The 27905-nt window shown below is 41.1% G+C and overlaps 1 protein-coding gene across 1 annotated transcript in view; it reads left to right on the top strand.

The window, feature by feature from the left end:
- STARD13 (StAR related lipid transfer domain containing 13) overlaps positions 1–25553 on the top strand; it is a 493232-nt gene extending 467679 nt beyond the window's left edge. Inside the window, exons 12-20 of the mRNA XM_074959491.1 lie at positions 1802–1961; positions 5968–6166; positions 10372–10579; positions 11739–11853; positions 12640–12861; positions 18107–18324; positions 21060–21236; positions 22848–23039; positions 24844–25553. Of these exons, the coding sequence (XP_074815592.1) occupies positions 1802–1961; positions 5968–6166; positions 10372–10579; positions 11739–11853; positions 12640–12861; positions 18107–18324; positions 21060–21236; positions 22848–22965 (1417 nt within the window). The 3' untranslated portion in view covers positions 22966–23039; positions 24844–25553. The remainder of the gene's footprint in view (positions 1–1801; positions 1962–5967; positions 6167–10371; positions 10580–11738; positions 11854–12639; positions 12862–18106; positions 18325–21059; positions 21237–22847; positions 23040–24843) is intronic.
- The last annotated feature ends 2352 nt before the right edge of the window (positions 25554–27905 follow it).

Raw genomic sequence — 27905 nt, 5'->3', positions numbered from 1 at the left:
AAGTTAGGCACTGAAATGCTTGGCATTGTAATGGCTAATTCTCCTTTGGGAATCTAGCCCTAAGGGACTTACTCAGGGCCACAGGAGGAGACTCTGTATCAGAGCTGTGATTAGAACTCGGCAGTTTCTGGAACTTGCTGATTTGCGCAAAGGAGCTCTCTCCCCTGACAAATATTTTCAATGATCACATAATTGATCTGTAAGGCCCAGATCCACAGAGATACTCAGCTGTCTAAAACCCAGACTTAGGCACCTAAGTCCCATTTTTAGGCCCCACTGCCATTCACAAAAATCCTGCTCAGCTGCCGCTTAACCCTGTAGATGCGTAAACTTACTCGGTGCCTAAATTTTTGCTGCAAAAGCTCCTTTGAAGCCTAAGTTTCTGCTTCAGAGCATGCATGTTGCTATCTCACTCTAGGCACTGTATGCCTGTCTAACCCGCAGAGCAATCCACGAAGGATCTCACCCATGGAGCCCAGTGCAGTAGAAGCCATCTACTGGATCAGTTCCCATTCCAAATCTGTCTGGAGGAGGATGAGAATGTGGTTGTGGTAGCACCCACCTTAAAATCTTTAGCCCAGTGGTTAAAGCACTTACCCAGGTTCAATTCCCCTCTCTTCCTTACAGGGAGAAAAGATTTGAGCAGGGGTTTCCCGCATCCCAGGAGAGTGCTCTAGTCACTTGACACCTCCTCCTCCAGCCATTTTGCGTGGAGTTAGGCACCTGCCTCGCTCATTCTCACAAGGAATGACTTAGGTGCCTAAGCCTCCTGACTCCAGGAGAAGTATTCCTGGCTATTGCAACCAGAGATCGGAGTCTCCCTGCAACCCACAGTTAAGCATCTATCTATGGGGGAGGGGGCTTAGAACACAGTGCTCTGGTTGGCATCTAGGTGGCGCCCCACGTAACCTGCTGGCTTTTGTGGATTGCATTCTTAGGCACTTCTCTCTCCCCATTCATTACACAGAGAGCCTAGGCACCTGCCTTAGGCTTTGTGGATCTCATTGGTGTTCCTGTGATTTTCTAGGTGGCTAAAAGTTAGGTGTTAGGTTGCTGAGCATCACAACACTTGAGTTCCTTTTTGGATCTGGGCCTAAGTTTTCATGCTCAGCATTATAGACAATTGGAATTACAAGTAGCTGTGGTGTTGTTTTCCATACTCCTCCAGTGGGTCATTTAGATCCAAATATTAACTCCTTCTCACACAAAATTTGAAACCTCCAGCCATGTTTATCCATGTTTTAACACTACTGAAGCAAAGATTCCCACAAAAGGGAATCTGGCCTCTTGGTCTCTTTTCCACCATCATTTATAGGAGAAAGAAAGTTCACCAAGTTTAGTTAATCTACTTGACAAGAAATCAATTGAGTTACATCAGGGATGCATTTGCCACATAATGATTTCTCTCTGTAATTTATGACTGTAAATTACTGGACCACAGAAATGCTAAATCACAAAGCTGATATCATAGAAATCATTGGACACATTAAAGAAATGAACTTGCACTCTTTCAGATACATCTTCCACTATGTTTTGTTGTGCTGCTCATGCCCGTCCATGCCAGACATTTTGAAGGCAAGCATACAGCCACAGGCAATCTGCTGGTAAAGGCTTTCAAGAAGACCATAGCATGTGCAGACTTTAAAGGATTCATATATCATGTATTAGAAAGGAAACTTTTATTCAGCTGTCTTTATCAGTTATTCAGCTGCCGTCAGAGTTACTGGCTTCCCTCAGCAATGTTAGCCAGCAGGATCATGTAAGTACTCTCACAGTTTAATGCTAATGGTGTGAATTCCAGGTCTGTACCAAAGTTCATGAAGAGGATGAAAGTTCCTGACTACAAGGACAAGAATGTCTTTGGTGTGCCTTTGATAGTTCATGTCCAGAGGACGGGACAACCCCTTCCACAGAGCATGCAACAAGCACTGCGCTACTTACGCAGCAATTGTCTAGATCAGGTATGGACTTTACATTCCTGGCTAAATTTCAAAGGATTTTTCCATAGTCAGGCTATGCATCAAGCCAGTTGAAATGGTTTTACTGTATAAACATTTTACTTTGCCAGCCCACATCAACGCCACACCATTCTAGAGCACTTTGCAGGTTATGGTAGCACTGGACAATGACTGACATATTACTAACACCCATTTTGTTGCTGTATTAACTCACTATCCAAGGGACATAGCTATTATATCTTTATTGTTCCTCCCCTAAAGACAGAGCTCTATGTATATGTACATACATAGCAGGGGGTTGGACTAGATGACCTCCTGAGGTCTCTTCCAACCCTAATCATCTGTGATTCTATGATACATGCTCACAGCATATATTGTGTCCAGAGAGCTCAGACAGCAAGTTGATGTTTTGTTCTGCATTGCAACAATGCTTGCCCAATTTTAACATTGGAGCAGCATGTTTCCCACACGCCCCAAGGCCCACTTCTGAATTTACCAGAGTTTCTGCTTCTTGTTCTGCTTGTGACATTGTGCTTGCTGCAGGAGTGGATCTGATGCTGTGGGAATGGCCTAATGAGAGTTTCGGCACTGTGGGCAGAAATAGGAAGATAACTAGGGGCAGGGAGGAAATCATACCACAACTCTCTGTAGCTAAGTTCTCATTCAGTGCCCATCACCATGGTATCTGGTGAGAGTGAAAGAATTGGGGAGCAGAGAGCAAGGAGGTGAAGCAGGGCTGGATTAAGTAGTGGAGTTGGGGGAATGGAAATATGTATAGGAGAGCGAAAAGGAGAACAGAGGGAAGGGAAGGGAAAGGGAACAGAGAGCAAAATAGAACAACAGAGACAATTGGGAGAATGAGGAGTTAACAGTGGAAGAAAGTAGAAAACAAAGGAAAACAGGACAGAGACCAGAAAAAGAAAACGCAACAGAGAGAATCCAGCCAGCCAGGAACAGCATCTCTTATGACACGTTCAAGTTTCTGCTTCAAGAGGCCACTGGAAGGTGTCCGAGCAATAGGAGAAAGCCAGCTCCACTCTCCTAATGGTAGAATTGAGGAAATATTAAATAAAAGGTAAAGGTAGAGGGAAGGTTTAACGTCAAAGTGCTTCCAGACTGTGAACATTTAAAAACATATTTGTGCAGAGACTTTCACGCAAACCCAGATATAGGATTTCAAATGTTCTGTTAATTCAGCTTCTGCACTTGACACCTCCTCTCCTTATCCCATCTAATTCAGAATCAGCTAATGCTTGGCCATTGGATTCGTTAGAGACCTAAGCAGCTTCCAGCACCTCCCTGTACAATGGCTTATTAGAGGTATTTCATTGTGCGTGTAGGGAGCCAGCCTAGAGCCCTGCGCTTCTGGGTCTGCCACTGCACGTATTTAACAGAGTTGCAGTTGTTTATATAATTGTAAAGTATGGCTATGGGCACTTGGGATAGTTGTGACTGTTTTGAGATGAAGTAAGGAAATCCAGGCCATTAAGGATTGAAAATGGTTATTCAGATACAACCCTGACAATGAGAAGTGTCTGTATCTTTCTTTGTTGGCTGAGCTTTTATTTCTATCCTACATCAACTGTGCACTTGCAGAATAGACTATCCACAGCACATGAAGAAAATAAAGAGAGTGGGATAAATTAATCTCTGGTGTAAATCCATTGGTGTCTGTGTGTTTATAGACCCCTTGTAGTTACAGGATACATCTCTAATACTGGTTTCAGAGTAGCAGCCGTGTTAGTCTGTATTCGCAAAAAGAAAAGGAGTACTTGTGGCACCTTAGAGACTAACAAGGTTCACGAAAGCTTATGCTCAAAAATTTGTTAGTCTCTAAGGTGCCACAAGTCCTCCTTCTCTTTTATCTCTAATACTGAAGAGAGCCTGAAACACCTGCTTTTATGAAACCAAGAACTACCCTCTCTTGATGAATTGAGCATTTTTCCAAAGAAAGGGAAATAGGAGTAACATCATTACACAATAGTAGAGATTAGCAGTAACTGGATGTCAGGCAACAGGAGATTGTTTTGATGATATTTGATGTCTGACCTCCGGTTCTAGAGTAGCTGTGAATTTTTAAAGGTTGTTTATGCCAGCAAGGAGCCTTTGCCCCAAACACAGAGGTTTTGCTTCACATTTGTCCGGCACGCTGCAGAGCTTTATACTTTGAACAAAAACAATCGTGGCCATGAGTCTAGTACATTCAATATACCAGGCTGGGTGAGCATTCAAAAGGGAGAGAAGAAATGATGGACAATCCAGATGAGAAGAGCCAGATGCTTCCTTGTATTTCACTGTCAGATCTAAGGGCAGCTTTACCTCTGAATATAAACATAATCCACCAATGTGCACACAATGCAGATTTCAGTTCTGTAATTTCTACATATAAATTCAGATTGCAAACATCACAGACATAACTCACTTATATAACTTTTCCTAGACATAACAGAAAAATCTCAAAACCACTATTTGCAACCTGACACTGTATTCCACTTACAAACTAATACACAGCATGCACAGAACTACGTACAGTTTAATTTACGAAAGCCACATCATCTCTATATTAATCATCAAAACATTTCAGTATATGACCATTGAACATGGAAGGACTTCAAGAGCATCCATTAATTGTTCAGGATGAGGATGGAGCTACATGGGTCTTGGAATGGAGGCTGCAAAATTAAGCAAAAGATGTTGCATGACTGAACTGCATATTTAGTTCCTTTCATGGTTGGAGTTGGTGGGTGGGATATGCTGTCCAGTAACCTTGACTCCAAGTTAACAAAACAAAATCTAGCTATACACAACAGGCAATGAGGAAGCAAGCTTTATAATTTAAAGCCCAAAATATGCCCAGTTTATTCTTTTTATAGATTTTCTCAGTATTTCACCTCTTCTCCTATAAACTGAAGAAAAACAACAGGAATACTTCCCAAATGGAACAACAGAAACTCACTTGGGAATAAATATGTGGTTCATGCTCAGGAATTCACCTCAGGGGAATTCCACTTCCGAGAACTACTGTAAAAGGACAACACTGCTGTGAAGGCACTAACAGGGCTCATTTTAAGAATCACCACTTCCTTCAGAATAGAAAGCAAACAAGATAAAAATGTATCTTGGGCCTGGGCTACTCTGGGGATTTCGAACTAAGATACGCAACTTCAGCTATGCTATTCACATAGCTGAAGTCGAAGTATCTTAGTTCGACTTACCTGGCCATCCTCACGGCAGTGAGTCGACCGTGGCGGCTCCCCCATCAACTCCGCTTACTCCTCCTGCCGAGGTGGAGTACAGGCATCAATTCTGGGATCGATTTATCACGTCTACACGAGACGCGATAAATCGATCCCCAGTAGATCGATCACTACCCGCCGATCTGGCAGGTAGTGAAGAAGTACCCTTAGTCTCTACACAGATAATCCCTCCGTGGCCTCTGCTTTGTAACTGCTAGTTTTTTCAGTGGAATTTTAGGAAACTTCGGGGAGCAGAGAACAGGAAGGGGAAAAATAGATTTAGCATCTGGGTGTTACTCCTACCAGGATGTCCCAGTCTCTTGACATGTAATATATTACTTAGCTGAAGATCCTAGCATTTTGTTAATCTTCCAAATAGACATTATAAGCCAGATTCTCAGCAGGGGTAAATCAGTATATCTCCATTAAAGTCAACTAGTTCTGCCCATTTACGCCAGCTAAGGAACTGGCTCACAATTTTTAGGCACTATCATACCCACATACATTCTGACCTTTTGGTGTGTGATTTGGTATAATAGGGAAGAATTATTAGGTGTTATAGTCCCACAGCAAGAGTATGTAGCTATTTATGATTTCTCTTGTGAACAAGTCTACTGGCATTTCCATTAATGTAAGAATCTAGCAGTTGCATGAAATCTTGTTATCTACAATAGTAAAACAAATAACACAACTTTCTCGGTAAGCAAAGCCTCTTGTAAGAAATACTTGAAAGAAATGGCTTTTTAACCAACCCAACGTGTCTCCTGGTTTAGGTGGGTCTGTTTCGAAAATCAGGAGTGAAGTCCCGAATCCAGGCCCTGCGTCAGATGAATGAGAGCTCCCCTGAGAACGTCAGCTATGAAGACCAATCAGCCTACGATGTGGCAGATATGGTAAAGCAGTTTTTCAGGGACTTGCCAGAACCTCTTCTCACCAGTAAGCTAGGAGAAACCTTTCTCCATATCTATCAATGTAAGTAAAATGATGGTTATTCTGAATGTTACTGAAGTGTCAACCGTGGGCCTGATTCATTCAGTTAACTTCAAATGCTTTGGATCAAGCAAAATGTGATTGGTGCTGTACACAGCACAAAATAAAGACAGTCCCTGCTACTAGAGGCTTTGGCTGAGATTTTCAAAGCTACCTAATGGAATTTGGGCATGCAGTTCCCGTAACTGTCATGGAAATTGGGTGTCCAAATCCCACATGCAGCTTTGAAAATCACAGCCTTCCAATCAAAAAGAAGCACCCAAAGAAGATGAGATGCACAGGGAAAGCCAGAGGAGGAAATACCTGAAACAGATTATATTATAATATCATCTTTTTTTTAAAAAGTACTAACTCACTTCATCTTGGTAAAAGTCTTTTGAATGTGGAGAGGATGGCGGCTTGGCCTTAAAAATGAGAACATTAATATGAAATGAATTTTCATGAGGATATAGCTTTTGAGGGTTTGCATTTTCATTATATCTACTAACATTTATATGTACTCTAGTCCCGTAGTTTAGATCCCAAACTTAAGTCCTGTTAAGAGAGCTAATAGGGGAAGAAAACCTTAAGGGATTTTTCTTTTAGTTTCATTCCTCAGCAATGTCTGAACCTCAAACATATCAGAAAGATACCAGTGCATGTGAGCCAGAAAGTGAAACTGACCATTCTAGTCTAATTGTCCAAATTAGGGGGGGAGTCAAAAGTAAACAAACAGTGGAAATAGTGAAAAGTAAATTAACAACTTAAAATGTTCTGTTGTCAGAATTTCAGGTGATACTGATAAGAGAGAAACCATTTTAAAATACCGTATGAGCCCAGTTTTCAGAAGTCTATCTAAGGTACCCGTATGCCCCCCCTCCTTCCATTAGCATAGTATCTGAGCACCGCACAATTTTTAATGTATTTATCCTCACAACACCCCTATGAGGCATGGAAATACTGTTATCCCTGTTTCACAGGTGAGGGGCTGAGACGGAGAGAGACAAAGTGAAACACAGTGAGACCAAGGTCACACAGGAAGTCCGTGGGGAGCAGTGAATTGAATCTGAGTCTCACTAGTCCTAGACTAGTGACCTAATCGTTGACCCATACTTCCTCTCTCTGCTTTCATACCCAGAAGCTGCAGGGTCACACTGAACTTCAGGCACATTTCATAGCCTTTATAAAAAGCACCTGTAATTATTTGCACCAATAAAATTGCTCCCATAATTACTTGCATCATCAAAATAGCAGGCTAAGTAGAGGATATATCTAATTCCAGGGCCATATTTTATGTTCTCACAGTGACCTTTTAATAAAAGTATGTGTTATAGCCATTGTTTGATGAAAACTGGGAATGCTCCTGTGTTAACACAGGAGGGAAGGCCAGTCAACTGTCACGTCTGAATGCCCACGTCTCTAAAAAGCACATATGGTTTCAGAGTGTGGAAACTCATATAAAACTACAAAACCAATAAAAAAAAAATCTCCTTTTAGGATGTTGCTAGGCCTTGTAGGAGCTTCTGTTTTGGGGAAGTCAGATGTATTTTATTTATAACTAAAGCTGGTCCCATAATACTCTAGTACAGCACATAGAGAAAAGATTTAAAGAAGGAAGTTGTGATATTCCACTTTATGGATCAGCCTTTTACCATATTCTTGTGGTTATAAAATGTCATTTGAGAAAATGATAGTAAAGCCTCCATGTACAGTATATATAGGGAATAAATTAATTCCAGGGCATAGTAAGGCTAAAGAGCTTAAGCCTGTACTGCTGGGAGAAGAAGAAATGGCTCTAGGAAGGATTTCTTTGCACTGTGTGAGTAACTTTAAGGAGCTCACAAGGACTTCCATATGGATTTGTTTAAAACAAAGCAGTAACAGGGAAACAGGTGGGCTTTCCTACATATTGAGAAACAAAGTTTAGATTAAAAACAGGTAGGATTTTTTCTTCCATACATTCAACAACATTTATATTTCTCTGCTTCAGGTAGGACTGGACAAACCAACCTTTCTTGATCAAAAAAATAAATAAAAATGAACAGTTACTTGAGTACCTGCGGTAGCTCATAAAGTCTGGGGTTAGATCAGGGGTGGGCAAACTATGGCCCACGGGCCGCGTGTGGCCCATCATACCTTTTAATCTGGCTCTCGTGCTCCCATTGGGGAGCGGGGTTCGGGGCTTGCCCCACTCTGCACATGCTGTAGCTCTGCGCAGCTCCCGGAAGCATAGGCATGTCCTTCTCCAGCTCCTACACATAGGGGCAGCCAGGGGGCTCTGCGTGCTGCCCCCACCCCAAGCGCTGGCTCTGTAACTCCCATTGGCTGGGAACCCTGGCCAATGGGAGCTGCAGGGGTGGCACCTGCAGACGGGGCAGCGGGCAGAGCCACCTGGCCACACCTCCACATAGGAGCCAGAGGGGAGACATGCTGCTGCCGCTGGGAGCTGCTTGAGGTAAGTGCCGTCTGGAGCTTACCCCCCCTGCCCCCCTCCTGGACCCCAACCCTCTGCCCCAGCCCTGATCCTCCTCCCGCCCTCCAAACCCCTCAATCCCAGCCCGGAGAACCCTCCTGCACCCCAAACCCCTCATCCCAAGCCCAGAGTCTGCACCCCCAGCTGGAGCCCTCACCACCGCCCCTTGAACTCCCAGCATACTCCGAACCCCCCAGCCTGGAGCCCCCTCCCCCGCACCCAACCCCCTGCCCCAGCCTGGAGGCCCCTCCTGCACCCCAAACCCCTCATCCTAGCCCAGAGCCCATACCCCTGCCTCAATCCGGAGCCCCTTCTCATACTCCAAACCCCTCATCCCTGGCCTCACCCGAGCCCACACCTCCAGTCAGAGCCCTCATCCTTTCCACATCCCAACTCCCAGCCCGGAGCCCTCTCCAACACCCTGAACTCCTCGTTTCTGGCCCCACCCCAGAGCCCGCACCTCCAGCCAGAGCCCTCACCCCCTCCTGCACCCCAACCCCCAATTCCGTGAGCATTCATGACCCACCATACAATTTCCATACCCAGATGTGGCCCTCAGGCCAAAAAGTTTGCCCACCCCTGGGTTAGATAGATACTTAACTTTGGGAATTTGTGTTTATATGCATGTAGTTTACTTAATCACCAAAATTGGGGTTGGGAAGGATTCTTTTCCCCATGACATACTGACAAGAACTTGAGGAGCTGGGACACTTGAGGAGCTGAGTTGATATATCCAGAATGGTTGATTTCTGTGATTGCAAGGGGATGAGCATATCACAGTTCAGATTGTGCTCAGTTACCCTATACTTGGCATAGCAGTGGTTTATGTTACTCTGCTTAACCAAAACTCCCAGTTAACTGAAGTGAAGTCCCTCAGGGTTGTATTGTGTTCTTCATTGCACAGACTTACCAAAAATTCCTCTGAGTTTTCTGAAGGTTTCCTGTGTCCCTTGCCACCTCTAGAAAGTCAGAGTTGTACTATATCAATTTGCCATTTTTTGTCTGAAACCTTTTAGGATAAAGTGCTTGCATGAGCTAAGAGACAGAACTTAATAGCTCACTGTTGCATCAATGGTAACTCAGGCTTTGCTCTTCTTTTATAGGGTTATATATAATGTATTAAACACCCAGAGGAGTTCCAACCTGAGGAAACTTATGGAAGCTTTAGAAATGATTCTGTCCAAGATGCTATATAAGCATATCCATTACTACTTTCATTAAATTCTTCCTAGGTTCAGGACATAAGACGCAAGCATTTTCCCAAGCGTTCCTAATGCTTTTTGAATTGCTCTCCCAAGGGCAGAAAAATCATAGAAAATAGCATTTAATGCTATGGCACGAAGTACTGTTCTCACATCATAAACTCTAAATGAAGTATGATCTCCTTCTTAGAGAACTGTCTCCTCAGGGACAGAGAAGGGTAGTAAAATAGGCCAGACAGGCTATGCACTATGGAAAGATAAAAAAATATAATAGAGCTTAAAAGTTTGGACTCAGTCCTCTTTAGTACAGGTAGGTATTCACTTTCCAAAACATGGAAGAGTAAGATCAAGCAAGCTCAGAATATGTAAGAAAGAAAAGCTCAGGTTTTCATAGTCTGACATTTAAAAGGTGTTTTCCCTCTCCAAAAAAAGTAGTCCCCACAGTCCAGGTTCCTGTGTTCACTTTATCATGTTCCAGTGTCTTTACAAGATGTTATGATTAATCCCACTGAATGACACTTGATTTTCCTCAGATGTTCCCAAAGAGCAGAGACTTCTGGCTGTGCAGGCAGCCATCATGTTGATGTCAGACGAAAACAGGGAGGTTTTGCAGACTCTGTTGTGTTTCCTGAGTGACGTTTCCTCTGTAGAAGAGAATCAAATGACTCCGATGAATGTTGCTGTGTGTCTGGCCCCTTCCCTTTTCCACCTTAATATATTAAAGAAGGAAAGCTCACCAAGGTAAGTAACTGTCTTGGCTGTCCCCTTATCTTTTACAGAAAGGGCTGGAGTTTAAAACTTAAATAATATTTTATTAGCATGAAACAAAATGATGCTTTTGATGTTTAGACCAACATTTGGGGTCAAATTTTCAAAGGTGACTGTTGAATATTGCACCTCAAGATTTGAGCATGCATTCTTTGAGAAAGCATTACAGAGCCAAAGGGGCATTTACATATATAGAGAAAGTCATTTAATTCTTGCACAAGTAAATGCCCATTTTCATCTGTAAATTCAGTGGGCCTAAGTATGTTTTGTAGGGGTAGTTTTGGCTTTTGAAGGCACCGAGCCTGATTCTGTTGCCATTGGAATCAATTGGACTTTTGCCATTGACTTCACTGTGCAGAAGATAGGCCCACAGAAGATAGGGCAGGGCTTTTAACAAGCACATTTTCAGTGCATGGTACAAGGTTGCAGGCACACAATTCCTGTCAAAGTCAATGGGTGTGTTGTGGCTTAAATCCTGTGCAACCCTAAACTTCACCCAAATCATTATTAAAAGAGGCATCATGGAAAGGAGAGATAAGCATGGAATGCTTGTGTTCTAATCCCAGCTCTGCCAATGACTCGCTTTGTGTATACTTGAGTAGCATTCTGCTAACTGGAAAATGGAGCTCATTTCAGGCCATGTTCCTGTGGTTCATAACATGGTGAATATAGATTAAACAGGGCTTAGATCCATCCAAACATTGGTGGCCCATCTAAATGTCCCCTCTGCATTCCCTTCCCATCCCTGCCAAAGATATTACTATGACCATATTTTGAATCTGTTCAGGTATATGGGTCTGGAAAAGTCTCCTTGTAGCCAGTCCCTTGCCAAGCATTTTAAATGATGACAGGGTAGAATACTGGGCATATTTGTTGAGGGTCTGTTGAACAATGTATCATATGCAATATATAGCATCTTTAAACATTCCTGCTTTTAACTTTGGCTTGAGTTAAACACTTTTTAGGTAAACACTTTTCTCCTTTGGAATCAAAAAAAGGTGTTGTGTGGTCTGAATGATCTCTGAGAAATGTAAATGTAAAAGGATTTTCTCTGTGGCCAGGAGAATATTGTGCCATTATGTTTACTTCCATATTAAAAAGATGATACCTGAGACACTGAATTCAATTACAGAGTAATACAGAAAAAATATGCAACAGGAAAGCCAGATCAGAAGGACCTCAGTGAAAACCTGGCAGCTACTCAGGGACTTGCACACATGATAATAGAATGCAACAAACTTTTTGAGGTGAGTGGAAGACTCAGCATTATTCATGGAGACCACAGTACATAATAGAGCAGCCTTTGAAATATTTACAGTTTAGACTTACATTTCCGCTCTCATTTTAGCTTAGAGGGCGATGGTTCCTAACTTATTTATAAGCTTGTTCCAGCTGAAGTTTATTTCTCATTTCTTTATGACTGTCTCCTTCTACCTTTTCAGAGATGCAGGTATTAGCACCATTGGTTTATTATCCTTGGGGAGTTTGCAGCCCAAAATTCTGGGTTAACAAATTTTACTTTATATCAAAATTTGTTGTTTTAACATTTAATTAGTTATATGTTTTTAGTATCTTACTTTAAAAAAAATCCAAAAGGGAGCTTACATACTTTGTTCTGTATGTAGTGTAACAAAGCTGTAGTTGCCTAGGACTACACAGTGATTACTGAACTACATGCGCTGGCACTTGCCATTTCAGGGATAGAACTTGTATCCTCCTGCTCCAAAAGTACATACTAGTCGTCTTGAGCTAAAGGAGAATCGTTATTAGCACTAAAGGGCTTTTGACATACAATTGAACAGTCTGATTCCATCCAGTAGAGAGCTGTGGTACACAGACACATTGGCTATTTCATTTTCATATCTTGATATCTCATGATTAACAGTAGGCACAGATAGCAGTGGGTATCTGCTTTCATAGATTCATTGTGCTTGTGTGCAGGATAATACATTACGCTGGAGAATGCTTCTCTTAAAGGGCAGTTCTCAAAACAAGTCTCTACCTCTAAGTTTTACCTGCTTTCTTTGAAACAGGTCCCCCATGAGATGGCAACCCAATCTCGGAATTCCTATGTGGAGGCTGAAGTGCATTGTCCAACAGTGGAGGAACTAGGAAAGCAAATGGATGAAGAAGGAGGAAATTACCAAATGTACCTTGAAAGTCTGATGCAGAACCTTCAGAAAGAAGCAAAAGAGAAATTCAAAGGATGGGTCACCTGTTCTAGCATAGAGAACACAGAACTCGCCTACAAAAAGGTAATTTCAAGAGATGTGGAAGAAGTAAAAAACAAAACAAATTTTAAAAAAATCTAATCTACCCATAGGACCCACTGGTTCATTACATGGCTGAATAAATGCCTTTACTATTTTTTAAATCTTCTACAGGCAGGTAAACAATATTCTTTAGGGGGGAAAAATCCTGTTAAAAATTACTATATAAATAAATAGTTAATAGAAATGTAACATGGCAGTGATCTTTGTATGATATTCCTCGAAGTGGGCACACAGAAGCCATAGTAAGGTCTCAAACCAACAGGCAGAGGAAGTGATAAAGCAAACCATGAAAAGATAGAAGAAAAGAAGGAAAAATAGATTGTATTACTTGAGTGAGTTGTTTAAGAAGGGGATGGGTAACATTCCTGGCCTTCTCCTTCTCGTCCTGCAAACAGGTTACTGGAACACAGTAGAGAGGTTTGCTAAAGCTTGATGAGATTTGGAAGGTGGGGGGTGGAATACTTTGTTAATGTAGATACAGTATAGCTTGCTGCCTGTTCTACCAGGGTAGTCCTGCACAGTTGTTGTGAAAATGTTATATCTATGATTTTAGGATAATTTTATCACCACTCTATTCAGATGGAGGCTTTCCCCATTACAACAAGGGGAAGTTAATATTAACAAAGGGGAAGGAATGCAAGCCAAAATAGGGAAAAACAGGTTAAAGAATATATAGATAAGATAGGCATATTCAAGTTGGTAGGGCCTGATGAAATTCATTATAGGACACTTCAGAAATGAGCTGAAGCAATCTTGGAATCAAGAAGGAATTCACCCAAGAGTTCTGAAGGAACTCAAATGTGAAATTGCAGGACTACTAACTGTTATCTGTAACCTATCATTTAAATCAGCTTCTGTACCAAATGATTGGAGGATAGCTAATGTGACGCCAATTTTTAAAAAGGGCTCCAGAGGTGACCCTGGCAACTACAGGCCAGTAAGCCTCACTTCAGTACCGGGCAAATTGGTTGAAACTATCATAAAGAACAAAATTGTCAGACACATAAATGAACATAATTTGTTGGGAAATAGTCAACATGGTTTTTGTAAAGGGAAATCATGCCTCACCAATCTACTAGAATTCTTTGAGGGGGTCAACAAGCATTCGGACAAAGGAGATCCGGTGGATATAGTGTATTTAGATTTTCAGAAAGCCTTTGACAAGGTCCCTAACTAAAGGCTCTTAAGCAAAATTAGCAGTCATGGGATAAGAGGGAAGGTAATCTCTCATGGATTGGTAACTGGTTAAAAGATAGGAAACAAAGGGTACGAATAAATCGTCAGTTTTCCGATTGGAGAGAGGTAAATAGTGGTGTCCCCCAGGGATCTGTACTGGGCCCAGTCCTATTTAACATATTTATAAATGATCTGGAAAAAGGGGTAAACAGTGAGGTGGCAAAATTTGCAGATGATACAAAACTACTGAAGATCATTAAGTCCCAGGCAGACTGCGAAGAGCTACAAAAGGATCTCACAAAACTGGGTGACTGGGCAACAAAATGGCAGATGAAATTTAATGCACATTGGAAAACATAATCCTAACTATACATATACAATGATGGGGTCTAAATTAGCTGTTACCACTCAAGGAAGAGATTTTGGAGTCATTGTGGCTAGTTTTCTGAAATCATCCACTCAGTGTGCTGCAGCAGTCAAAAAAGTGAACAGAATGTTGGGAATCATCAAGAAAGGGATAGATAATAAGACAGAAAATATCATATTGCCCCTTTATAAATCCCTGGTACACCCACATCTTGAATACTGCATGCAGATGTGGTCGCCCCATCTCAAAAAAGATATATTGGAAAAGGTTCAGAAAATGGCAACAAAAATGATTAGGGGTATAGAACGGCTTCCATATAAGGAGAATCATAGAATCATAGAATATCAGGGTTGGAAGGGACCTCAGGAGGTCATCTAGTCCAACCCCCTGCTCAAAGCAGGACCAATCCCCAACTAAATCAAAAAAGATAAAGCAGAACCAATCCCCAATTTTTGCCCCCAATCCCTAAGTGGCCCCCTCAAAGATTGAACTCACAACCCTGGGTTTAGCAGGTCAATGCTCAAACCACTGTGCTATCCCATATCCCCAAATATGGGGGATTAATAAGATTAATAAAACTGGGACTTTTCAGCTTGGAAAAGAGGCGACTAAGGGGGGATATGATAGAGGTCTATAAAATCATGAGTTGTATAGAGAAAGTAAATAAGGAAGTGTTATTTACTCCTTCTCATAATACTAGAACAAGGTGCCACCAAATGAAATTAGTAAGTAGCAGGTTTAAAACAAACACGAGAAAGTATTTGTTCACGTAACGCACTGCCAACCTCTGAAACTCCTTTGCCAGAAGGTGTTGTGAAGGCCAATACCATAACGGGGTTCAAAAGGGAGCTAGATAGATTCATGGAAGATAGGTCCATCAATGGCTATTAGCCAGGATGGGCAGAAATGGTGTCCCTAGCCTCTGTTTGCCAGAAGCTGGGATTGGGTGACAGGGCATGGATCACTTGATGATAACCTGTCTGTTCATTCCCTTTGGGACACCTGCCATTGGCCACTGTCAGAGGACAGGATACTGGGCTTGATGGACCTTTGATATGACCCAGTATGGCCATTCTTATGTTCTTATTAGCAATTATCTTTGAGAACTCCTGGGCAAAGTCCAAGAAGACTTGAGAAGGTTAAACATAGTACCTGTCTCTAAAAGAGGGAACAAAGAGGACCTAGAGAATTATAGACCAGTCAGCCTAACAATCAATTTGTAAGCATCCTAAGGAAAATAGGGTTGTTAGGAATAGCCAGCATGGATTTGTCAAGAACAAATCATACCAAACCAACTTAATTTCCTTCTTTTGCAGGGTTACTGGCTTAGTGGATTGGGGGGAAGCATGACATGGTATATCTTTGATTTTAGTGAGGCTTTTGATACAGTCCCACATGATGTTCTTATAAGCAAACTAGGGAAATATGGTCTAGCTGAAATTACTATAAGGTGGGTGCACAACGGGTTGAAAGACTCAAAGAGTGATTAACAATGATTTGCTGTCAGACTGGGAGGGCGTATCTAGTGGGGTCCTGCAGGGAGTCAGGCCTAGGTCTAGTACTATTCAATATTTTCATTAATGACTTGGATAGCGGAGTGGACAGTATGCTTTTAAAATTTGCAGATGACACCAAGCTGGCAGGGGTTGCAAGAACTTTTGGAGGACAGAATTAGAATTCAAGATTACCTTGAGAAATAGGAGAATTGGTCTGAAATCAACAAAATGAAATTCAGTAAAGACAAATGCACAACTACAAAATGGGGAATGACTGAGTAGGTGGTACTACTGCTGAAAAGGACTGGGGTTATAGTAGATCACAAATTGAATGTGAATCAACAATGTGATGCAGATGCAAAAAAGGTTAATATCATTCTTGGCTATATTAAAATGAGTGTTGTATGTAAGACATAGAAGGTAATTGTCCCACTCTACTTGGCCCTGGTGAGGTCTCATCTGGAGCACTGTGTCTGATATGGGGTGCCACACATTAGGAAGTATGTCAACAAATTGGAGAGAATCCTGAGGAGAGCAACCAAAATGATAAATAGTTGAAAAAACCTGACCTATGAGGAAAAGTTAAAAGAGTGCATGTTTAGCTGTGAGAAAAGAAGGCTGGGAGGGGGGAGCTGTTAAGGGCTGTTATAAAAAGGACAGATTTCAGAGTACAGCCGTGTGAGACTGTATCCGCAAAAAGAACAGGAGAACTTCTGGCACCTTAGAGACTAACAAATTTATTAGAACATGAGCTTTCGTGAGCTACAGCCCACTTCATCTGATGCATAGAATGGAACATATAGTAAGAAGATATATATATATACATTCATATGTGAATCTATTTCCCTATGTTAAGTATCCTCACACCTTATTGTCAACTGTCTAAATGGGCCATCTTGATTATCACTACAAAAGTTTTTTTCTCCTACTGATAATAGCTCATCTTAATTAATTAGCCTCTTACAGTTTGTATGGCAACTTCCACCTTCTCTGTGTGTGTGTGTGTGTGTGTGTGTGTGTATATATATATCTCTCTTCTTACTATATGTTCCATTCTATGCATCCAATGAACTGGGCTGTAGCCCACAAAGATTACGCTCTAATAAATTTGTTAGTCTCTAAGGTGCCACAAGTACTCCTGTTCTTTTTATAAAAAGTACTGTGATCAACTGTTCTCCATCTCCACTGAAGGTAGAAAAAGAAGTAATGGGCTTAATCTGCAGCAAGAGAGATTTAGGGTAGATATTAGGAAAACCTTTCTAAATATAAGGGTAGTTAAGCTTTGGAGTAGGCTTCCAAGGGAAATTGTGGAATCCGCATCATTGGAGGTTTTTGAAACAGGCTGGATAAACACTGGTCAGGGATGGTCTAGGTTTATTTGATCCTGCCACAGCACTGGGGCTGTCACTTCCAGCCCTACCTTTCTATGATCTTGGGCTCTCTGTGGTTTTCTCCGCACTACAGAGCTGTATCAAATAACAGAACCCAAGGGCTAAGAGCAGATTTTTTGCTATAAAAGCTATTTTACTACTTTTGGGGCCCCAGAAAGAACAACCTTTATCCATCCAGACACAAGAATGAGTCACCATGTCAATTAGTCTTGAAAACTCTTATTAATGCAACTCCACGGATTAGCCAAAAGGGCTAATCCTCTGTGCACAGCATCACCTCAGATTGCCCAAGTGTTTCAGATTGAACATGGGACTCTTTCAGGGCAATCAGAGTTTCGGGTACTGGGCCAAGAAATCAGTCTTATTCTAATCATATTGTATATCACCTACCCTTTCTTCAGCCCCTCTTACCAGCTATTTTTCAAACATTCTATGACCTCTTCAGGAAAAATCCCACGTTCTACTTAATATCTTTGAGGTAGGAACTTTGGGCCAAATTGGCATCTCAGTCCCACCAGTATAAAGAGAGTAATGCCAGTGCCATTGGAGGAGTTAATCCAGATTTACGTTGTTGCGAGAACAGAATTTAACCTACTGTCTCATTTTTCTGTTAAGTGTCAGCACATGTATATTTCTATATAAACAAATAATATTGAACATGCCTGTAAATATAAATGCTGTGAAACTTCATCTTAAACTTGAGCTCTGAGTCCTCACCGGAAATTCTTTAATCAGTCCACACCGAGAACATATTCATAGATCCAGCATTTCCATTTTTTCTTTATTGTTTACTGAAGGTTGGGGATGGCAACCCACTCAGGCTTTGGAAAGCTTCAGTGGAAGTTGAAGCGCCTCCATCATTTGTACTGAATCGAGTTGTAAGAGAACGTCACCTTTGGGATGAGGACTTCTTGCAATGGAAGGTCGTAGAAACTCTGGATAAGCAAACAGAAATCTACCAGTATGTATTGAACAGCATGGCACCCCATCCTGGCAGAGACTTTGTAGTTCTAAGGTAAACTTTCTAAAGGCAACCTTCTAGCCTCTGACTTCTCCACAAGGAGTTTCTGTTATTAGAAAGATCTGGTCTTATATAGCTTTCTCCTTAACATTTATACACTAAGTATACTATGTCATCTACATACAGGCTGTAATATTTTATTTCTCAAAGTGCATTTAAAACTATGCGCTTAGAGCATACTGATCTTTTTCTCAATGACATTTGAGCAACAGTCTTGCAGAACCCATGTATCAGAACATAAATATTGTTCATTCCTTAGGACAGGTGCCTGAAAATAGCTGCTCTCAAAATAATGCAGATATAACCCAATTGTTTTTTCTCCTGCTTTTGCCATGCTGTTTGGAGAATGGTGGATATCTCATTTTCTTTGAGTTTGATGAGCCAGCTATTTAGTAGAAAAAATACTAATACCTTTAAGTTAAGGTTACGAGATAACATTTAAAGTTGGAACATTTGTAGACCAAAAAATGCTACCATTTTTTAAAAAAATCTAAATATTTAAAAGTATGGAAATGAACTACGAATGGAAGGTAGATCCATATTCATATATCCTCCCTGTTCATGCAGCGCCTCAAATAAATGTGTGTGTGTAAATTGGACATTCCAAAAACAGCCTTAACTCTGCTCATACACAACCGATAAACAGAAAACCCTCTTAAATGCACCCGCCCTTTGAAACCTTAATGGTTGGTTCTTGGCCCACTCATCAGGGCAAAAAGCTGGAATGCTGTGTAGAAAGATTTTAGCTACAGAAGAGCTGTCCCTAACTCAGCCATCAGCTGTTGAATGTTTCCTTTTGATTGATTGTGTGCATTATTGTTCTGGGCCTCTGATTTCTCTTATTGGAATGATATTCCACTGAAGTGATATGCAGCTTTGACAAAGGAAATGATCCAGCAAATCAGAATTGCATTAGGGAGAAAAATGATGGAAGGTAATAGAAGAGCCCAATGAAATATAATTATCTCAATATATCCCTTTTATTGTTAACTTTTTTATTCTGTCACAGAATAACTTGCAGACATTATTGGTATAAAGGAAAGAACTACTGGAATTCCTAAGAGAAGTTTAAAAATACTTTCTGTAATTTCTTTATGATCAGAAAATATTAGACCTTACATTACACATTTTCCTTTGCCTGCCCAAGATTTACTGACTGGGCTAAATTCCTCCCTGGCATAACTCTATGAACTTCATTTCATTTACACCAGAGATTAATTTGGTCCACTGTGGCATTCCCTCCTTGCCCCAAGAAGATTGTGTAGCAGCAGTTGGGGAGGTTTATTCTGGGTCATATTATTTTCCTTTCAGTTCACCATACGTCACAGTGTTTTATGTTCCTGAAACACCCACAGTGCAGTCACATCCATCAAACAAAATCTTGAGAAAAAGTTTTCATTCTCATCATTAACCTAGCCAGGATGGCTCAGCAACACCATTGTATATCACTGGCTGAAATATATATATCATAAAAGGGAATCCTGGCTGGTTTATGATGCACTGAAAACAGGTAGGAGAGACCAAGCAGTAGGCTTGTTATTTACAGCCTTTGATTTGAGGCTGGAGCTATGTTAACCAATCAGATTGCCTGTCCTAATTAATGCACCTTGATTGGCAGCAACTGAGTTCAGTGAAATTATTAACCTCTAGAGAAGTGAGTTATTCACTGTACAGGACCGCTAACTTCCATCTCGCCTTCAAAATGTTCGTTTTACACTTTTTAAATTCAGGGCTATCATTGAAAGGTATCAAAATGTTTCTAAAAATGATAAATGGGATATGTGGAAGAATGCATATGTCTGACTTTATGTTTTGGAATGAATGTGAGCCTTAGAGAAGGAAAATATTGATAGACAGTACTTTGCACTTATATAATACCTTTCATCAGAGGATGTCAAAAGGCTCAACATTAATTGATCCTCACAAGTGCTGTAGTGCGATCTCTTTATTGTGGAAGTGCAGAATTTTTTTTACAGAACTGCACTCAAAACCAAAACAATGTAAAATTTTAGTGCCTACAACTCCACTCAGTCCTGTTTCTTGTTCAGCCAATCACTAAAACAAACAAGTTTATTTACTTTTAGGGGAAATCATGTTGCCTGTGTCTTATTTACAATGTCTCCTGAAAGTGAGAACAGGCATTTGCATGGCACTTTTGTAGCCAGCATTGCAAGGTATTTACATGCAGATACACTAAACATTTGTATGTCCCTTCATGCTTCAATTTGTAGGTGTTAAAGTTTTACATTGTTTTAGTTTTGAGTGCAGTTATGTTTAAAAAAATCTACATTTGTATGTTGCACTTTCACAATGAAGAGATTGTACTACAGTACTTGTATGAGGTGAATTGAAAAATAATATTTATTTTGTTTATCTTATTTACAGTGCAAATATTTGTAATAAAAAATAATAAGTGAGTCTTGCACACTTTGTATTCCGTGTTGTAATTAAAATCAATATATTTGAAAATGAGGAAAACAAAAAATATTTATAATAAATTTAAATGGGTATTCTATTATTAACAGTGTGATTAAAACTGTGATTAATCGCGACTATTTTTAATCCTGCGATACGTTGTGATTTTTTTTAATCGTTTGACAGCCCTACTTAAAACCATGAATCTGTTAATCAACCAGACTTTCAGAGTCTAGCTCTTGCTTTCTGCTCTGCTCAGAGCTTTCGTTCTTTCTCTAAACGTGATACTTTCTTTCTTAAATGTCTTGTGACAGGACATGGAGGACAGATTTGCCAAAGGGAGTGTGCACACTAGTGGCCGTCTCTGTGGAACATGAAGAAGCTCCTCTGATAGGAGGTGTACGAGCAATTGTGATGGATTCTCAGTATTTAATAGAGCCTTGTGGCTCAGGAAAATCCAGACTGACGCATGTCTGTAGAATTGATCTGAAGTAAGTACCATATCTGCCGAGAGCAGATCAGTGACATCCCGTCAATAAACCAAAAATCTCTAAGCTTAGTTCAGCAGGGTTAGCCAAGAAAAGGCAGTTATGTGTTCCTAGTAGTAATACAAGAGCTGTACTATTTCCTGTATGCAGTCAGTGTCAGTAGTTTATAGGGATTTAATGCATTTTCTGAAATAATGTTACTTTTAAAAGATGAGTGAAGCAAGATAAGAACTAAAGTGCTGTTCTCTTCCTGAAAATGGTATCTTCTTCCTGAACAGATCTACTCTTGGTGCTTATTCAGGGGCATAGCCTCTCACATTAGTGACAAAAATATGGCTTTACTTCTGTTTACTCCTGTTAGACCTGCAGTGCTAAGACAGTGAGAGACAGATCCTGTTTCTTAGTGTGGTTCATTAGCAGCATTCTTTACTAAGTTCTACTCAGTTATGTTTATGGAAAACTACTGAAGGTCGTGTGGGTTTGCACTGGGGACTTAGTCTGAAAATCATGGGGCTGCCCATGAGCAAGTGGGGGTCTAACTTGGCCTGGAGAACTGTTATTGGTTATGATGTATAAAAATGAAAGAACCAGATTGAATTTGCAGGGATGGCAGTTACAAGAAAACAAAAATTTCTAAGCCAAACACAGTAGAAATAATTGAGAGGCAAACAGAGAATCCCAGTATGCATTTCTGCAGAATCACATTTTATAGCAGAAAGGCTCTTTTAACATACAAGAAAAGTCTATGGTAGCGCCATCATAGTTCATTGTTCAATGTAGGGTTTATTTCCTGCAGGTCTGGCAATAATGGAGCACAAATTGTATTCTACATAGGTTTTTATACTGGGCTTATCACCATAGTATCTGAGCACATTTCAATAGTACATTAAGCAACGTGACTAACATCTGTCATGTATTTGTTCCCTCATGAATTGTTTGCAGTGGCATGTTTATGGTTTTGGATAATTTTTAATATATCACAATATATTTTTAGATAAGGCAAAGTTAAAGAAATGTTGCACTTGGAGTGGAAGGTGGTGAGGTTTGTGATGGTCCTTAATTCCTGGAGGAGTTCATTCCATTTCTTGGACCAGTCCCTAAGAAAGTTCTGTCTACCATACATTCAAGCTTTATCCTTATTGTGGAGAGTTCCATTGTCCCAGAGGAGCAAAGCTGTCAATGACACTCTCCATTATGAAGCTTTAGGAGATCTCTTAGATACCCTGGGCCACTGTGCATCTTGAAGATAAGGCCTGAGACCTTAATTCGATAATCCAAGGGCAGCCAGTGTAACAATAAAAGGACCAGTTTGATGTGTTCACAACAGCCAGCACTGCTGAGGGGGAGAAATGGTACCTGCCAACCTCATCTTTCCATCCCACGGACACCTCTGTATAACTGACATTACCACAAGAGTGAAATGTAAATTTGAATATAGCACAGGAGAGTCTTCAAAGTTCACTGGTGATGGTGGAGGTGATGGTAGTGATGATGATAAAGCGTATCAGGTTCTTCAACAGCACTGTGGGATTTCAGTGAGGCTGGGGTATCACATGGGAATCCCACTCCTGTGAAGCAGTTTTTCAGTAATTTTGTTTTCTTTCATTTCCTCAGAGGCCATTCCCCAGAGTGGTACAACAAGGGCTTTGGACATTTGTGTGCATCAGAAGTTGCCAGGATCAGAAACTCATTTCAACCTCTCATTGCTGAGGGACCAGAAACCAAAATCTGAGGAAATATTCCAGGAATGTGTGAACCTAAAGGAGAGTATGGTAGACAGCAGAAAGACCCAAAGCAAAGGTTTGAGTAAGGTTTTAGCATTATCTGTAATAGAAGTCTGACCTGATGTCTGTACAGTGGCAAAACAGGGATTTCACAGGAAGGCCTGCTCATTCCAGAGACTTCACCCACCTATTGCCCCATCCCTTGTATGTTAATTTCAATTACTGAAGTAAACCTTTTTTTAAAAGCTTTTATCATTGTTACTTTAAAATGAGACTATTACCATTACTTGTGTGTTGCAAAATTCTGATATTTAAAAGCTTCTAAGAAGCATATTTTAATTGTAAATAAACCATGTACAATATGTATATACTTATCTATGTATATTATATATATCTATATATATCTATATATGTATATGTAAAGTAATTATTTTGTATATAATTTAGTACTTTCTAGAAGAAATCATCTGCATCAATTTTGACCTTATATGGACCTGTTCTTGTTGCTTGTTTCTCAGTGTTTCACAGCTACATAAGCTGTGTTTGTTATTATCGCAAGGCTACGTGACATAATCTGTGTGATATCTAACAGAAAAATGGATGATTGGCTGTTCTCTTTTTTGTTGTGTGTGGGGGTGTGTAAACTACAAGAAGGTGCATAGAAATAGATGTAGGGAGTTTAGAGGGGATAACTGTGTGTTTAAAAATAATGAACGGCGGTTCACTATCACCAAAAAACGCTAACATGGACATTGTAACTGGTATGCACATTTTGAAGACCATTTACAATAAGCTGTAGGAAGTTTGTGACTATTCCATGATAGCTCTTGAAAACTTGTCTGTTGCCTTAAACAACTAAGTAAGTATTTGCAGTTAGAGGACCTCACCATTTGTAGTAGTAAAGCTACTTCCTATATTAAGTCTAGGGCAGTTCAAAGGAATGTTGCAGATACTGAGGGTAACCTTAACTGTTCATCTGGAGTCAAACTGGCAAGTTATTAAGGGCCACCACTCTGAAACCTCTCTTTTAGATTTCTGGCTAAGTGTGTACTTAGGGAGCTGTTCTTTCCTTCTTCTGTCAAGATATTTAATTGTTAACCAAAGTCCAAAGCAGAGTTTCCACCAGAGATGGACCCAGATGTGCAGCTAAATATCACACCTTTACATATATTTTCACTATAAAAAGTAACTAATTCTTGGGAAAATAGCTTTTTTGGAAAGTGCGAACATTTTCATTTTATGCACTGCACTGATCTTAGCTATGGCACCCATTCTGCTTCTGTTGACAACAATGGGAGTAGGAGAAAATCTACTGGACCATTTCATTTTCAGGGACTAAGTGGAAGAATGCTTTAAAAATGTTTGTTAGCTATGATACAGGGTTTTTGTTTGTTGTTTTTTTTTAAACTAACATAAGATCAAAAATGTAATTATATACATGAATCCGTTTAAAAAAAAGCACAGGTCTATTAATACAGCACTCCTTCATTACTCAGATATTTGTTCACCTTGACTTTATTTATTGCTGCATTAGCCAGTTTGGTCATTCATAACCAGTGTTTTAGTTCACTTCTTTAAATGAATTCTACCTACATTTATTGTGAGTTTTAATCTATGAGATTTATCATCCTACTAGTAGCTACTGAGATTTATATCATGATTCAGTGGTGCTGGAGTAATGGCTTCACACAGTGACTCTGCCAGTACTTTGAATCTGCTTAGATTACATCTGTTGTGTTGTGTTTGTTGTCAGCAATGTGCAATTATATTATTAAGAAGTATTAGAGAGATATGAGTACCGAGATACCTTCATATGCCTCCAAATATCATAAGACAGCTGTATGCCACAGTAACCAATCCTGCCATTCTGACTTGTCATTTTCCAGTGATGGTGGTTCAAGAACATATGATTTTCCATCCCGGATTAGATCACTGGTGAATCAAGATCAGTGTCCTGATGTCAGCTGTTATCACTACTGTAAGATTCAAGAAGGCATGCCACCTCATAAGGCACATAGCCACCTGAGCAGTATTTTACATGGAGAGGGACATTTTTGCTGTCTCCGAACTCCCGGCACAGCCTATTCCCTGAAGCATGAGAGTTCAATGCCCTTATCGTACATGAGCTTACAGAAGTGAATACAAGACTGCCTGTGTATTAATCAACACAGAATTATCCAGACACTGGAAACAAATAATTTCTGGAAGAGAAATGCAGCAAACCAGGACAGGTTGTCTTATCCTGGGATAATCAGTTGGAGGAGTTGCCAAAAGCCCCCTATTATAATTACAAAAATGGTAGAGGACCCCTCCTGGTTAGGGGGGAGCAGAAGCTTTGCAACTGTACTTGCAGCATCTCTTAGCCATATATTGATTAAATACATTTTCTTTTAAAATGTGCCTTAAGGCACATGTCTACCAGTCAGACACTACAGTATGTTGTATTAAGTGTTATGCTGCCATTTGGAATACAATATGACAACCACATTTTGAAATATTATACTCATATTAATACCTCATATTTTTACCTCATTTTTTGGTATCAGTCGTAGATAAGTAATTGCAGAGGTGAATAAATTTGCATACATTAAAGCTTCAGAGTTCCTTTACCTCTGTGTGTTCATTATTTCTATGTTGGAACTGGAAACAAACCTGGAGCAGCTCCCTCCTGGCCAGTGCTCACACACCATGAGAGCTACAGTGATGTGAGCTTTGCTAGTGGACTGTCTAGAGGGCTTCAGTACCAGTGAGTCTAATGTCTTAGGTTTCTCAGCCCTTACACAAAATTATGGTGATTGTCCCGCCCCCTCCTCTTCTCCCCATAACCATTAACCCAGTAGTTAGAGCACAGTGTTGAAATCCCCACCCTGCCTGATGCAGAGCAGGGACTTGGATCTCCCACCTCTCAGATGAGTGCCCTAACCACGGGGCTACTGTGTCATTCTTACTCTCACTGTGGGACCACGAATATTTAATTACTTATACAAAGTTGCACAGCTTCAACAGGTGAGATTCGCCCAGGATGTGGGAGCCCTGGCTGTCAATGCCCTAACCGCTGGGCTAAAGGATATAAGGGGGACCCAACCATTTTATTGTGAGAAAGCACCCAGGCCTGTAACTCCAGCAGAGGGCTGACGGGTGCGAATCCCAACCAGAGGGAAGCGCTTCCCTCCAGCCTACTGCAGGGCTCTAGATTTCACTAAGTGGCAGGGTACACAGCGAGGGCGGAGCATCAATCCCTTTAAAGGACAGGGATTTTGCCTCATCCCCTCACCTCCACATTTCCTAGTAGCAGCTCTCTGCACCGCATGCTGGCTTTTGGGGATCCCGTTCTTGGGCATGTAACTCTCCCCTGCAATGTAGCAGGAGCCTGGTTGGCTAAACGTAGGGCTCCATATTCCACTATGTGGCAAGGCAACAATGAGGCTAAGTCCCCCTGTGGATCCAGTCCTAAGAATCTTAGGATGCATCTGTTCTTTAAAATACAATACTCAACCTTGCAAGTAACCAAAGAACTCCTCTTATTAATATGTGTTCCCGCCACCTAGGGCTGTCAAAGACCTAGGGCAGGCAGGAGTGGAGCTAAGGAAAGCGTTGGAGGGACAGGGCTTCATAGGAAGCAAAGTTCCAAGCCCCACAGAGGTTGGCCTGACACAGACGTCTCACCTCTCCTGCTTAAGATGCTGGATTAGGGCCCCACTCTGACTTCCCTTTTTTCACCACGCCATGCATGATGGTAGCACAGCCCCTGCTTGCCCAGGCTGCAGGTTGTTGGCTGCACTCTTTGACTTCACCAAGAAACATATGGGATTAGCTAATGTTGCTACTCATTGTTTCACTCACACCTGCTTCCTCCCTTACTGGTTTTCTCATAAATGCCCTTGCTTTCACAAGATACTGGTATAGCAAAGGTGCTAATGATGTGACTGATGTAGAAGCATCCAGGATTAAACACTCCATAGGAACAGTTTAAAATGCTATGCAGGGAATCATTAAAGATTTGTGGGAGTTAAAACTATCATGTCTGTTGAGCCTTTAGCCATGTCTCACGGCAGGACGACACTGCCACTTAAGTTGATCTAACGTATGTCATTCAAAGGCCCCCCCGAGCAACACAACCTAAGCGCTGTTCACACCAACGCTAAGTCAGCAAGAGACACTCTCCCGCCAACATAGCTTCCGCCTCTCACAGAGGTGGAGTAATTATGCCAATCAGAGAGCGCGCTCCCGGCGGCATAGAACGTCTTCACCAGACCTGCTACAGCGGTGCAGCTGCATTGGTGCAGGCAGCAGCATCAATGTAGGGTTTCCTCGCGTAGGCCTGCCCTCCGCTTCCTTTTTATTTTAGAGCAGCTCCACGCAAGGCAGGTTGAGGGCCAGCACACATTCCCAGACGATGTAGTCTAGGAGTCTCCCTGGTATAAAGGTCAGGGGCTGAGGGAAGAAAAGGGGCATAGGATGTGCTTAAGCACTTTGGCCCAGCTCCTCAAAGTACTTCGGCGCTTAAATATGTTTGAGGGGCTGGCCTTTGAGCTTCCTGAGTTTTAGGTGAGTCCTAAAGGGGGGTCACAGGCCAAAGACAGCTGGAGCTTGGAACACAGCAGCAGTGCTGTACCTGAGGTCTTTGCCTGAGCAGTTTGTTGCCACCTCTATTTAAGAAAAGAGTCTTGTGTACAATTTGTAAATAACAAAGAAAATACCTGATTCTGCATTACCAATTTCTGCTGCAAGCAGGGAACCAATCTAACAAGCCCCCAAAATCTCCTTCCTCGGCGCCACAATATATAAAGCCTCACTATGTTATCTTCACAGCAGCAGACACCAGCCAGAGTTCATTTTTTTTAAACAAAACATGAGAGTCTGCAGAAGCACAACAAAGCCAATCAGAAAACCCTGCAATTGCAGATGCTGCAGTGCCTTTTGCACATGTTCACAGCCGCTCAAAGAC

Source organism: Natator depressus, chromosome 1 (assembly GCF_965152275.1).
Source record: "Natator depressus isolate rNatDep1 chromosome 1, rNatDep2.hap1, whole genome shotgun sequence".
Classification (NCBI taxonomy): Eukaryota; Metazoa; Chordata; order Testudines; family Cheloniidae; genus Natator; species Natator depressus.
The sequence above is the reverse complement of the archived record's forward strand: the minus strand, read 5'-3'. Positions and strand labels throughout refer to the sequence as shown.